The sequence below is a fragment of the Pseudochaenichthys georgianus genome, chromosome 1 (genome assembly GCF_902827115.2).
Source record: "Pseudochaenichthys georgianus chromosome 1, fPseGeo1.2, whole genome shotgun sequence".
Taxonomy (NCBI): domain Eukaryota; kingdom Metazoa; phylum Chordata; class Actinopteri; order Perciformes; family Channichthyidae; genus Pseudochaenichthys; species Pseudochaenichthys georgianus.
Genome location: NC_047503.1, coordinates 31411577 through 31426345, shown reverse-complemented (window position 1 = coordinate 31426345; position 14769 = coordinate 31411577). Strand labels below are relative to the sequence as shown.

General features: G+C 41.5%; 2 protein-coding genes across 2 annotated transcripts; one reads left to right on the top strand and one right to left on the bottom strand.

Moving 5' to 3' along the window:
• Positions 1-547: 547 nt before the first annotated feature.
• On the top strand, positions 548-8224 carry LOC117446811 (ATP-dependent RNA helicase DDX39A). The gene is made up of 10 exons (XM_034083261.2): positions 548-686; positions 1557-1764; positions 1912-2039; positions 4273-4549; positions 4984-5102; positions 5413-5544; positions 5776-5885; positions 6109-6253; positions 7559-7706; positions 7999-8224. Exons 2-10 carry the CDS (start codon positions 1557-1559, stop codon positions 8013-8015), a joined length of 1284 nt encoding a protein of 427 aa, XP_033939152.1. The 5' UTR covers positions 548-686; the 3' UTR covers positions 8016-8224.
• A 279-nt stretch (positions 8225-8503) lies between these two features.
• Positions 8504-14083, bottom strand: LOC117446818 (CCN family member 1-like). Its single transcript, XM_034083274.1, has 6 exons — positions 13923-14083; positions 12878-13091; positions 11804-12051; positions 11127-11256; positions 10616-10791; positions 8504-9661 (listed from the first exon to the last, which is right to left on the bottom strand). Exons 1-6 carry the CDS (start codon positions 13971-13973, stop codon positions 9356-9358), a joined length of 1125 nt encoding a protein of 374 aa, XP_033939165.1. The 5' UTR covers positions 13974-14083; the 3' UTR covers positions 8504-9355.
• Positions 14084-14769: the final 686 nt, after the last annotated feature.

Below are 14769 nucleotides of genomic sequence, written 5' to 3'. Positions count from 1 at the left end.
ACTGTATTGCCCCCAAGTGGCCAAACTGGATATTGCAGCTCCCAAGGCTCAGGATATTTTTGTGAGAAGCAAAAACTTAAAACGAATAGTGCTGTATGGGAAATATCATACGGATAATGGTTGACTAAAAATGAAGTAGTTTGTGGTTTGGTCATGGCCTAGGACATTCATCTGTTGAATACAGCAAAAGACAATTCCCGGGAGAATAATGTCTGCACTATGTCATAAAATGTCAGGACTAATTTGGTCAATATAAATCTATAATAGTTCATTAAATATTCCAGTTATATGTCTTTTTCCGACTTCCACGATTCTGACCAATCACAGCCTTGGAAAAGTTGACGATTTAGAGACGCTGCTGTTTAGAGACAGATGCCTTCACGTTTTATCGCAAATAACGTAATTCTCGTTCTAAGGATATGGACTGGTCTGTTTCCATAATCATAGCTTTGTCTAGCATCACAAATCACTCACCTTATATTTTTGTTGCGTGAGGTCTTCCGTTGATATCGGGCAAAACCTCTAACACGGTATTTTGAACAGCCATTGGTTCACACCGCAAAGAGAGCGTCGGATTTTTCGAGTTGTACCTGAACATACCATACATGTGTGCGCACTCCACTGTGAATCCTTGGTAGCTCCGTACGCACATAGACATCGGCGGGACATAGAACTATCACAGCAAGGTAACGTTGCATTCAATGTATACTATTCTTATACAACAAACTCACCAGAATGCAGCTGCATTAAAATGTACCGAGAAATGCGTGAAATGTGTTGTAGAGTTAGCTACAGCTGGGACTAATATTCGCGTTGGTAGCTACCAAGCTAGCCATATTAACATTAGCTTTGTTTTGAGTTAGGCAATTAGCCATAGTTATCTAGTTATAGTTTTGTTTTTGGACGATTCGTCAAATAGACAATACTACACGGCGAACGACGCGATGTTATATAAGTAACATAGTAAGATAAGGTAGACAGTACTGTTGCTTTTATTGTTTGTTAAATTAATGCGTCAGTCACGTTCATAGTTAGTTGCTAGCATGCTAACTAGCCGGCTTGAATGAAAGAGAAGGACGATGATAACACCGGTCGGCCATCATATTCAGTCAACCCAATTGTAATAACTCAAAGGGATCACTTTATAATGTGTTTTTAACCTACAGGTTAATGTTCAACTGCCTTTTCCAAAGACTCAGTTAATTTATTTTCATGCGAAACCCGGCTGCGGCCTGCTAACGCCAAACGATCCAAATTTACGACAGCTGAGCAAGCTTCTGATCAACTTAGCATCAAGCTAGGACCGACATCTTTCCGAGTTATATGCTTTTTGTAAAGAGCGGATTCATGATCACACATAAGTTAAAATGAGAATGTTATAGAGAATACAAAAAAAAACATTGTAACATTTATTAATGCAAGAAGAAATTCACAATTTAAATAGTCCATGACCACCTGGCCTTCATCTCAAATATTAAGCTTGAACATAATAGAGGATTGATGTATGTTTATCGTTGTGAGATATAGATTAGCTTATATACATGTTGTTCTTACAGATGGCCGAGACAGACGTTGATAATGAACTTCTGGACTATGAGGAGGACGAGGAGCCCCAGGGAGTTCCCGAGAGTGGGACCCCAGCAACCAAGAAGGAAGTGAAGGGGTCATACGTATCCATTCACAGCTCAGGGTTCAGAGACTTTCTCCTTAAACCCGAGCTTCTCCGTGCAATTGTTGACTGTGGTTTTGAGCATCCCTCAGAAGGTGAATAGCTTACAACTACATCCACCAATTTATGTCCTACACCTCCAGACATACTCCTACTACTTCTGATGCAGTTATAAAGTAGAGAAGAAAGAACGTTTGTTTGATAATTTCACTCACCTTAATTGCCATTTTTTTTTTTTTCAGTCCAACATGAGTGTATTCCACAAGCTATCCTGGGCATGGACATCCTGTGTCAGGCCAAGTCTGGTATGGGAAAGACAGCAGTGTTTGTCCTTGCCACCCTGCAACAGATAGAACCTGTAGATGGCCAGGTGAGTTGGTCATATATATTTTTTTCTTGTCTTATCTGCTTAAGGGTCCTTTTTATTTTTGTGTTTAACATTGATTCCACTTATTAAGTCTTACTCTGAATTCCTTTTTGTCGCTATGAAATTTGCATTCTCTGTTTGTTGATCAGGTCGCAGGCCCAATGCACTCAACATTGCATTGACAATGTCCCTGAACAAAGTTAAGAACACATGTTTTAAGTTGGGTGTATATTACTCGCCAACATTTTTAGAGAACAAAAATTATATTGGAAGAGAATAGCCGTGTTCACACCGTGTACTTTGCAGTACTTAGTGCCCCGGCACTTATTACCCCAGGGCACTAAATACCAATCGCGTTCACACCGGAGTACTTTTCCCTGAGGGAAGATTACGCAAATGAGCCACTGACGTCACTTCGTCTTCTTCTGCTTTGGGTATACTGCCGCCCGAAGTCCCCGGCGTTGGGGACTGGCTTCAGTAGAAGCTGCTGGGACTCCCAGGAGGTGTCGCCAGAACGCCGACACCTCCGGTTCCAACATTTCGATTCCAACGGCATCATTTAGAAATGTGAATTTCGGTTCCGCTTTTCGATGCCTGAGGAAATGTTTCTCGCCGCTCTCCGTAGCCTACTGTATGACTGTGGCGAGGCGGGAAATGTAGCGTTGTACCTACACTTCCTACAGTGTAACCTGAGACCAGGGCCGGCCCGTTGCACTGGCATTATAGATGTTCACCTAGGGCGCCAGATCTGTGGAGGCGCTGCTCTGGGAGGGAAAACAAATGTTTTGACCGTTGGTGCTCATCCTAATTTTCGGCCTTGATGTAACAACATTCATAATTAAGTAAATGTAACACCCTTTTTCACCCCGGTTACACGTTTCATTCGCCCTGTACGATGGGCGCTGCAAGTGATGAAAATGGGGGATGTTGGCTTATCTGGCACCCGCAGCTCACAGCCAAAGTGCGAGTGAGCGAGGGAGAAAGGGAGGGTGCACTGGAACCGGCGCTGTTGTTATTAGCATCTGCTGCTAGCTGGAAGAAGAAGATGTTTCTACAATGATGTGGAGGGAGAGTCCTCTCCAGTCTGACTGAGAGGCTGATAACTACAGCTCAGTGAGGTGAAGGACTCAGTGTTTAGATAGTTCACTTTAGTCTAAGTTATCTCAGTGGGTCTCAAACGTTTTGATCACAATTTATGTAAACACATATTTCCAAGACACTCCTTTATAATTATTGGGATAAAACAGGTTTGAAATCATTCCAATGTATACTATAGGACAGTAAACCAGACATATCGTTTTAAACTGGAGGTAAAAAAATATGCATAAATAAAATAGTAAAATAAGATATGAATGAACAACAAACATAAAATACGTTACATATATTTGTTATTGGCTATGGGTTATTGGTTATGCTCACATACTTATTTAATTATTCAAATGTAAACCGATCTTTTTCATATGGGTGTTTATGGGATCTAGTCTCTAGTAATTTTGCTTAAAGTGCACCAGATTGAATCATTTTGCTTTAAAATGTTCAAACATTTCTTCCTGGTATGCCTGAGAATGCAGATATGCTTGTTTTTCTCAACAAGAACTCAATAATTTTTTTCACCCTGCCCCTCAAAGAATCGGAATTGAGAACCGTTAAGAACCGGAATCGAAAAGTAGAATCAGAATCGTGGAAATTCAAACGATACCCAACCCTAGCCATAAGTTATTCTCTCTCCGTTGGTGCGCGGCGCTAATGCTAATGATGCTAATGCCACAAATACAATGGCGGCTTCACAAAACTTTTCAGAGTTTTACAGGGTGTGGTTTGCAATTCGCCCAGCCAATCAGAACTGGGGCACTTTCCCCCCCGGGATAGTACCACCTCTCAGCAGGCACTAAAAATGGGGGTAAAAGTTCCCGGCACCAAGTACTCTTTTTGGTGAATGCAACATAAGGGGTACTAACGGAACTAAAGGGGAAAAGTACTCCGGTGTGAACGCGGCTTATGCAGTGTTTCCCACAGAATTTGATTCTATTTGTGGGGGCACCGCACTTTTATGAGATCCATTTGTGGCGGAAGATATTTATTTGTGGCGGCCCGCCACAAATAAATCAATGTATGGGAAACACTGGTATGTGCTGCTCACATGTATGGACGAATCATCAGTACCGATTGTTTTTGGAGACAGACTCAACACTTTTTTAAATCACTTACACTAATGTCATGATTCTCTGTTTCCCAGGTATCTGTCCTTGTAATGTGCCACACGCGAGAATTGGCCTTCCAGATCAGCAAAGAGTACGAGCGCTTCTCCAAATACATGCCCACTGTCAAGGTGTCGGTGTTCTTCGGTGGCCTGGCTATCAAGAAAGACGAGGAAGTATTGAAGAAGAACTGCCCTCACATTGTCGTAGGAACCCCAGGACGTACCCTGGCCCTCATCCGCAACAAGACCCTCAACGTGAAGAACATCAAACACTTTGTGCTGGACGAGTGCGATAGGATGCTGGAGCAGCTTGGTGAGTAGGAGCCAAAGTGTTTTAAAGTGGTATTTTAGGAAAGTAGCTTTGGTGAAGGACTGTTGGCAGTATGTAAGATAGGGAGGATTTAGTTATTAGTTTCCTGTGTAGTATTATCTTACTTATCATAGTGTCACGTCATCTCTCCCACTACTCATGTTTGTTCTTTCTCCATAAAATCATTTCTAATAAGCTGAAGCTTTCATTTAATATTTAAGAGCTAGTGTGCATAATTTAATGGGAAAAATAATAGTGTCTTGGCTGGTATGTTTTCATTGTCATCTAATTGTACATTTATTACTATAAAAAAGACCTTCTACCTAATGTATAGAGATATTGAGCATGGCTAAAGCATCTCTATTGCTTTTTATACAGAGATGAACTAAAATGCAGTGATTCATAATTATGGAAGTATTTATTTCTTGTTTCAACAGACATGAGACGTGATGTCCAGGAAATCTTCAGGGTGACACCCCATGAGAAACAGGTTATGATGTTCAGTGCAACGCTAAGCAAAGACATCCGTCCCGTCTGCCGCAAGTTCATGCAGGATGTGAGTTATCATCAACATATAATGTTTCATGTTTGAGTTATTTCAGTGTTTGTTACAAAGTCCCTCTCAGCTTTGCCCACGTGTGGCTGTCAGTGTCATAAGTGGCCATTTATGAGGGGCAGAGTGATCCTCCTGGGCAGATTTGGCTGGGTCAGGACAGTCACTCCTCCTGGCTCTGCTGCAGTCCAGGAGAACAAGCTTAGCTAGCCACCATGCATTTGTCAAAGCATGCTCCAAATTCATAAAATTAAGTGGAATTGTAATGTGTCTGTATGTGAGAATAACGTTTGCTTCCTCTCTTGCTGTGTAGCCCATGGAAGTGTTTGTGGATGACGAGACCAAGCTGACACTCCACGGCTTACAACAGTATTACTGCAAGATCAAGGATAGCGAGAAGAACCGAAAGCTCTTCGACCTGCTCGATGTACTCGAGTTCAACCAGGTATTTGGCACTTATTAATAGACTTGATCAGAATCAGTTATGAACATATTTATTATATTCATTTTAATCTTCATAAAAGAGCTTATTATTCAGAAATGTACATTTGCAGCCCTGATCTTCAAATAAATTGAAAGTTAAATCTTTGTCATGTGGATGTAAGCTGGTCTGTATCTCGAGAAAGCCATTCCCTGGATAAAAATATGAAAGTATTTCCTTTTTGTTCCCTTTTAGGTGGTGATCTTTGTTAAGTCAGTGCACCGCTGTGTGGCTCTGTCACAGCTGCTGGTGGAGCAGAATTTCCCCGCCATCGCCATCCACAGGGGCATGGCACAGGAGGAGCGGTAAGTGCCTTTTTTTATTTCTAATCTTTTTTTCTTGCATTGAATTTCACAGTAGGGTTCCTCACCATAACAAATTCCCATAACATTACTGTACTCATTTTATAAAATATATATTATAAGATTTAGGTTGGAAATTACATAGTTTAAAAGGAAGAAACTTGATATCAGTCTTTCTAATATAGAATAATGTCTGTCTTATCCTTATTTCTGCTAACCCCCACAGGTTATCCCGGTACCAGCAGTTTAAAGACTTCCAGCGACGAATCCTGGTTGCCACCAACCTGTTTGGTCGAGGCATGGACATCGAGCGAGTCAACATTGTCTTCAACTACGACATGCCAGAGGATTCTGACACATACCTTCACAGAGTCAGTGCAGCTATATTATTTTCTGTTTTCTATATTATAGATTAAACAAAAATCCCATACATGGGCACCGATCTACTAGGGGTGTAACGGTTCACAAATATTTCCGTTCGGTACGTACCTCGGTTTTTAGGTCACGGTTCGGTACGTTTTCGGTACAGTATTATTAAACTGTCAATATTCACTAAAATAAATACAAAATGAAATAAACATTATGGTGCAGCATTTCGATGAACTGAAATAATCTGTACTTGAACTGTACTGTGCTAGTACTCACCTAAGCAGCCAGTTAGACATAATGACTTGCTTGTCATTGTATTTTCATGTTTTTTTAAAGAAAGATGAACTTGTCCACATTGCTTGCCGAAAGGGCAGATCTGCTGGCACTAACAATGTCTCCTGCTGTGGAGAACACCCCTGTCTCGCTAGGGACTGAGGTAGCATATACTGCCAGGTAGCGCTTTGCTAACATGGCAACATAAGGATATTTGGTGTTTGTAATAGCTTTGGCTCGGTCTGAAGTTTTTGCGAGTGGTGGAGGCTTAAATGCTAGCGGGAGTTGGGTTTGCACTTCAGTAATTTTTCTTTTGGTACCGGTGATATTCACGTTCGGGTGATGCCTTTTCAAATGAGTGTGCACGTTTATGTATTGCCAGCCGCGTAACCTATTTTTGTTTTAGCCGACAAACAGCTTTGGTTCGGTCCACCTGTCTTTTTCCGTCATCCTTGTACGTAACTGCGAAACCAAAATGTTCCCAAACCGGAGACTTCAATGATGCTGGAGGATTTTCGATCTCAACTTTGTCTGCGTTCGCCATTTCGACAGTTCGTCAAATGACTGACTACATTTGAACGCATCCCTGTGACCAGCTCTCATAGTATGCCTCTCGTCCAATGAAATGACTTGGTCGCTCTGTGACACGTTGAACCCAATGGGAGCAAATTACACTGAATGCTGCGACGCAGAACCTGAGATTACTTCCAAAAAGTTGTTCTCAATCGTTTACTGTTATATTCGTTCGGTACACACGTGTACCGAACCGAAGGGCCTATACCGAATATTTTCGGTACGTATACCGTTACACCCCTACGATCTACCCAATTTGCCTTTTTTGTTAATTAATCTATAAAAAAGATACAAGAAAATGCGATATTAGAATATTGTGCTTGGTTATGTTTTACAATCAGAAGTGTAATTCCAAACTTTAACCTTTTTCCATGGTTATACCCACCCTTTTGTTTTCGGCATCCTTTTTCTCCTTTAAGCTAAGCCTGTTTTGAGCCCTATCTTCTTCGTTTGTACCTCAGGTGGCCCGTGCCGGCAGGTTTGGCACCAAAGGCCTGGCCGTCACCTTTGTGTCTGACGAGGCTGACGCTAAGACCCTGAACGACGTCCAGGACCGCTTCGAAGTCAACGTAGCAGAGCTACCAGAGGAGATTGATATCTCCTCCTACAGTAAGTTCTATTCTCACTCGCAAGCTTTACTCCCAGTCAGTGTACATGTGCACTGGTATAATGTTTTTTATGTATATCTCTTCATTGTTAACATGGTGAAAGCATTATGCCTAACTGCTGTCCTCTTCTGTTACTGGTAGGAAAAGCTCAATTAAAACAGCCAGGAATCAGTGTGTGTGTTTATGAACCTGGTCAACATTATCATCACACATATTAGTGAAGATGTTCATCTTCTAAAGTACATATATTTTGTGCCCTCAAATACTTAAAACATTGCTTTTTCTCTTTGCAGTTGAACAGTCCAGATGAGCCTGAAGTGTCTTTCAGTGGAGAACGTGTGTGACCGTATTTTGGTGGATGAGAAAAAAAACCTCAACATTTATTTTAAAGTCCCCCTACGACTATATGTGGCAAGTTTATAATGATAAAAAACTTTTTGTTCTTCGCAGGGTGCTTGTTTTTAGTGTTAAAATATGGATTTATTGTTTTGGTTGAAGAAATAAACTTTTTATACCTTATTAATGGTGTATTTCATTTTGTTTACATAGTTAAGCAGTCCGATGTCACACTAAACGTGTTGTAGTTAATTATCCTCACAAGCAGAGGGTGCTATAATCATAGCCACTGTTTTCCCCTAACAGTTAGTAGCATGTTCCGGCTATGGTGAACTGTCATGCCATGTTTGAAACATGTTCAGTGAAAATAAACCTTGAGCAGCCAGTTTTATCACATGGATGAAGCAACACAGAAGTGTCTAAATCCATAAGAGTAAATAAATGTGACCATACAAATTTGGATCCAAATAAAGAATATATTTACAGAATACAGTGATCCAAAATAAATTCTCAAATACAGGTTTGAGTAAGACATTTCTCTAAGCTGCATTTAATGCATAATCAAGAAAGCTAATAACATTGGTCCAGTCCTTGCTGAACGCTCTTGTCAGTTCCAGATAGCGTCCCTTATAATTGAAATAGTCAGGAACAGTGTCATTCGTTGTGTAAATATAAAAATGCTTGTTACGTCAGCATGCCACAACAAGGAACAATCCTTTAAGTCTGTGCTTATGTTCTTAACATACTGTGCTGACATATTTTAAAAAGTCCACATTTTCCTTCTAAATAAAGCTGCAAAACAAATAATTTTGCTTGTCACTGAGTAGTCATAGTGCATTATGGGATATGGAGTTATTGACCATCACAGGCTGTTGTAGGAGGTGTAGTACTCCTTTGTGCACTGCTGTCATAGTTATAGTTCCTACGTTTCAGTGCTACACAAAGTGCTTTGTTGCTCTTGTCGTATTTCTCCTCAGGCTGATCAGAGAGGTTACAAAAAAAAAAATCCTCAAAACCTGAACCAGCAATCAATCCAGAGAGGAGGAAGTCCAGGGGTGCTTCAGGGCTCTAATTTAGGTCCCATGTCTGTTTGAACAGAAGTGTACAATCCACTCTGGTCACACAATAAAATCAAAGGTTGCCTTTATGATTGAAATTAAACCGAGGCGGCCCTCGCTGTTCAGCATTCAGGCGGGTGCCTGTGTTCTTCACTTTGGAACCAAATGAGAAAAATGGCCCCTGGTCTTGAAGCGTCTTCCTTCATCAAGAAAGTTTACCTCATCACATTATAACAAAAAATACAAATCCTTAATACTAGTCTATGAACTGGTGTGTATCTCCATACATCCACTGCTGTGGCGGGAGGGCCACTTCGTTGAGGTGTCCACAGTCATTGCTACATTTACACGACTGGATGAACATGGCCGACCGCTGGAAATGCTCTCCGTCGGGGCAGACAAAGGTCACAGGGACAGTGCGTGTGCGGCGTGGCGAGCAGCACCGCCCGTCCGCACACACTCCACAGTAGTTGGGCCGGTAGAGGCGGACACTCGCGCATTCTCCATAGGTCAGGCGGATGGGCTCGGGGGCTTTCTGGGCCGGGGAGCACTTCTTCCCTTTCTGTGGTTTGAGGATACAAATAAAAGAGGTGAGTTTCATAGTCTGAATGAGGAGTGTTCTGCCCAATTGCCTTCAGAAGCAAAATTCACCAAAAACAACATGAACATTTTATTTGTAAAATAAAACTAATGAGGTTTGGCTTTTATCGGCCCTGTAGTTTTACATAACAGCAGATTTAAGCAGCTTTGCCCTCAAACTCATTAGTTTCACATTAAGAGGGCCAGACGTCAACTCGTAATGCCGAAACAGGGATTTTTTCACAGGGAATGAGGGATTATTTTTAGATTGAAGTGATTAGTTTAAAAGATTACACATTAATTCAACGTTTGATAGTTAAACTCTTTGACACCTATGAGGGTTCTTGGCACAGGAGCTTTGAGCCCAGTAGAGCAGTGAGAAGAGATCTTAGTGTGTGTCCAACATGGGGGATTAATATAGACACAGCACTTCCCTGGACTCTGAGTACACAGAAGGGGAAAAGCTATGGACAGTTGCTTAGCAGGAATGCCGGGGGTGGGGGACTATATTTAAAAAGGCGCCTGCTCACAGCCAAAACACTGAGTAGAACAGCACTGCCCTTTTCCCACTGGATGCAGAGCTTCCTAAAAGTACCGCTAAAATAATCTCCGTTCTTAAGCTTGGGATAAAGATGGCATTAGCACTAAGAGCATATTTACTCAGCACCAGAATGTCTAACGATACACTCAGCAGCACAGATAGGAACAAGTTAGCAGAGCAAACTTGAGCAGGTATTGTTTCAACCTGCACAGTCTGTCATGGATTGATAAGAGTTGAATTAATTCCCCATTGATGCGTGTTATCTCAAGGCGTTTAGGTTTCTCTGAAAGAGATAAGATTTTCTGATAAGGAATTATCTTGGCAGTAATGAGAATATTCGACCTATGACTCCGGTCTGTCTCTCTTTCAGTTCAAATCAAGTTTATTGGGCCTCACCTTGGCGGGGACTGTGAGGCCGTGGCACGGTCGTACGGTACAGATTCTCGTTTCTCTCTCCAGTTTGCACTGAGGGTTTTTGTTGGTGATGCGAGAAGAAACACCCATCCCACAGCTGCTGGAGCACTGGGACCAGTCAGTGGTCTGGATGGGACACTTCTTTAGATGGTTCCACACTGAGGAGCCACAAAGAGATGGAAGGAGAAAAAAATAAATCATACACATCGATTAGGCCAGTAGTTCCCAACCTGGGGTCTGTTCCCTATTGTGGGGTCACAAGGGGACTAACAATACAGAAAAGTAGTTACATATCTTAAATTGGCCCCAAATTGATAATGTACAAATGTTAAATATTCGTACGTGTCTTTTTTTAAATAAATATACACAATATTAACAATTTTTTAAATTCTGTAATATATTATTTTTGCAGATGATGCTTTTTTTTGCAAAAATGTGAGTAAAGCAGTAATCCTTAGCACTAAATATTGCCCCTCAGTTGAGTCTCTCTCACCAGGCAGGTGTTTGTAGCCATGTTCACTCTCCCAGCCGCTGGACTTGACGTCTGTAAACTCGTTGGCCAGCTCGTTATTATGTTCCATATGGTGTTGATGTTTGGGCAGGGGTTGTTGTGGCGGAGGCACCTGGGATCATAAATAAGATAAGATTAGACAATGCCGCGGTCAAGCCTATCTTATATGTTTTGTTCACACTGTTATCACCACAGTGCCCTGGTTATTACTTAAGTGCAATGGGTCAGAGGAGGAGAGACTTTACTCCTCTTTATACCTTAAATTCCTATCTTCTCTGGTTCAAGCTTCTTAAATTGTGTTTACTCAATGTTTTTTGTAATAAGAAACAAAATAAGAAATCTGCAATCTGATATTATTTTAGGTATAAGGACATGTACATTTTTTTTCTCAAATAAATAACATATATTTCTAGTTATTCAACTGCTATTCATTGGATTTAAAAAACAAACTTTTTTTTATTACGTAAAAAATACAATTTTCTTACCAACACTTTAATAGTTTTCTACATATGGAGACACCAAAGTGGCAGGCGATGTATTGCACCTCCACCCTTTGATATTACATTTAGTTTTTCATGAAATATGTTTTCCTAATTGTGCTTTGTTTGTCACTTAGAGAGTCCTTTGATGAATCATGCAAAAACAATGATGACACAAACCTGATGCTTAGGGAGGAGCTGCCAGGTGCCCTTATGGCAGTCCACACTGAAGCAGCACTGCCCGGGGATCCGGACCAGCCGTGGGTAGGGGCAGGATGGAGAGGCTGGCGGCAGCTTGTTGGTGCAGAGAGGAGCGCAGCCGACAGCTCCATCGATGCAGGTGCACTGGTGTTTGCAGCCGGCACGGAAGCTCTCGCCATTCTGGTAGATCCGGCCGTTGTACTCACATGTGCGTCCCTCTGATTTAGCTGGAAAGACACAATTTACTCAGCTTAAACTTTACATGTATTGACTTGCAAATTGTGGGAAGAGGTTGACATACACCTGAATTAAGTATGATGCAATGTTGTAACTCATCAAGACTTTTCTCCATTTTGTTATTCTTCCAAAGTGAGGTTTACTCCAAGATGTCAGAGAAACACTGGGTGAGCAATTGATATACAAATGTCTTTTTTTGTGGGTGAAGTATTGCTTTAAGAAGAGATCACCACATGCTCTTTTTCAGCAGCTGTTGAGCAAATATTCTCCTGACCCAAACACAATGACTTCACATGGCAACAGTATGCACAATCACACAGAGGATCACTAAGATAGAAAGGTCAGTGGAAATAAGGAGACAGTAAGTGTCAGACTCCTTGTCTCCAAAGCATGGAAGAACCTGCTATTCATAGTTTGTAGGGCAACACCGGCATGGTGCAGATGGAAAGTGTATTTTTATCTTTGAAACCCCCGGTCGCTGCCATAAAACATCTACGACTCATTAAAATACCCCCCGTCCTGTTCTCGGATGTGCAAACTTACACTTGATCATGGAGTTGTGATGGGGTTGACTTCATGGAAGGGAGGTTCCATTAAGATCCATTTACTTGACATGTTTTGAACACAGAGGTATGAAGACCTTTTTGCGTTTACAGCTAATAAAATTCACCATACTCATTTTGAATATAGGAGACTTATACCATGTGTTAATACTATGGCCCTGAGTGAGCTGTGCAATTAGTTGTAGAAAGTAGCAATTTTTTTTCGGATTGAAATTCCTTCCTTTCAAACATACACTATTCCCTTTTCTCTCACCTCGACAGATGCCCCAGTTCATGGTCACATCGTTGCCGTAATTACACTCCAGCCCTTTGTGGTGGTCGCAAGGCCTCATGGGGTTGCAGTCCTGGTTTAGCTGTGCAGCACACACCTTGCAGCACCCACATCCATCTGGCACATTGCTCACTCCTGGAGGGCAAACCAGAGGCCGCTCAGGGCACTCACACACAGCTGGGCAGCTAGCAGTCACCTGGAGGGTGGAGGGAAAGACCAGAGAGCAAGATCACAATGTCAGGCAAGATGCAAATTGTCTGAGTTATGCAAAGTGTTTTTACAGCTAAAACAACAACAACAACAACAACAACAACAACAACGATCTACAGTGCAGCTTTACAACAGGCTTTCTTGACACATTTAGAGCCATAATGCTTCACATGGAATGAAAAATTCAGACATGTAGGGCAAACTACCTCTCTTTGAGTGTACTCAAACAGCTTTTCTTTGACATCAAACTGGAAGCAAGGAGCTCTTACATTCATTTTTTATTTAAAATAATCTCTCGGAGACCCAAGGGTTTTTGGCTGATTTAAAATTCTCCCAAAGACAAAGCGTCAAGTCACTGCTGGCTGGTCAGCCCTGAGTGTCTCGACGGCTCAGGGTTTGCCGTCCCCTGCTGTCTCAGGTTTGAGTCATCGCTCAGCACTAGAGCAAACTTGTTCAAGTTTGTGGGAATCAACATCACTGTGCTTTAAAAAAAGAAGGCATGAGTAGGCATGCTGATTACCAGCAGTATGGAAGAATAATCCCACCTTAAAGCCATATTATATCCACTTTTAGACAGACATAAATACTAGACAAGAGAAGTCTGATGTTTTAACTTAAACGTCAATATGTGAACATTAGATACAATTAGATTTGTTTACACCAGGGGATGTTCATGTCGTGTCAAGATTACATTTTATTCACACTTATATTACACTGTCAATTGCAGATTACACATGAAAGGTTTCTTAATGTTTAAAAAATACTTTCTGTAAACAGATGTTTTTGCTCACTCACAGCTGCACACGAAACGTCTTACCTGTGTGATGACGGCTGTTGTCAGTAAAGTCAGGTAGATCAGAAATGCCATGATAAGTTTGACTAAAACACAAAAACGATAGAATAATATCTTAAAGCTACAGTCCACTGAACAGTTGCTAGTCTTCAGTAGTTTCACAATGAGTTCCAGTAAGCTTCGGACCGTAGTCCTTGTTTCTCTATCGAGATAAGCGTCAAACATCTAATTTATACCCCTGGGAAGACCACGCCCTCTTGATACTTCTAGCCAATCAGCGCGCAGGCAACAGCCCCGACATTCCAAGCGGGCGTGGCTTCAGCGCGAGGATAGTTTGCTGATTGGTGGGCGTGTTTTGGAATCAATGCAGCCATTCATAAAAATGGCAAGGCCGGTCTGTATTTATTTTATGGGTTCAAAATGTAAATGTACAGCCGCTTTCAAGTCACACTCAGGCACATTCCTGCCTTTGTGGCCACCACTCTCCTAACACTAAGTAAATATATTCAGCTGGGCCAGACAGCATGGTAACATTAATAGGACCTCCACCTCTGGGAGAAAAAGAAAGGGGGGAGGAATTCTCTCTGTTTTTCCAGACCAATGTAGGTGCCAGGACAGAAAATTATAGTGGAGTGTATTAAGCAAATAGTGAGATAATAGCAGTTGTCAGAGAAAGTGAACACACCCCTCTTTGTCTGTGCATAACATGATGTGTGAAAATGTGTTTTCCATACTTTTAAAAGGTGCGTTTTGATTGTTTTTCTTTTCATTTTGAATTCAGGTAGGCCAGCTGTATCCCACTATTTTTCTAACCACATGATATTGACATGGGAATGATGAGGATATGATTACTTGGAAGGAATGGTAGAGT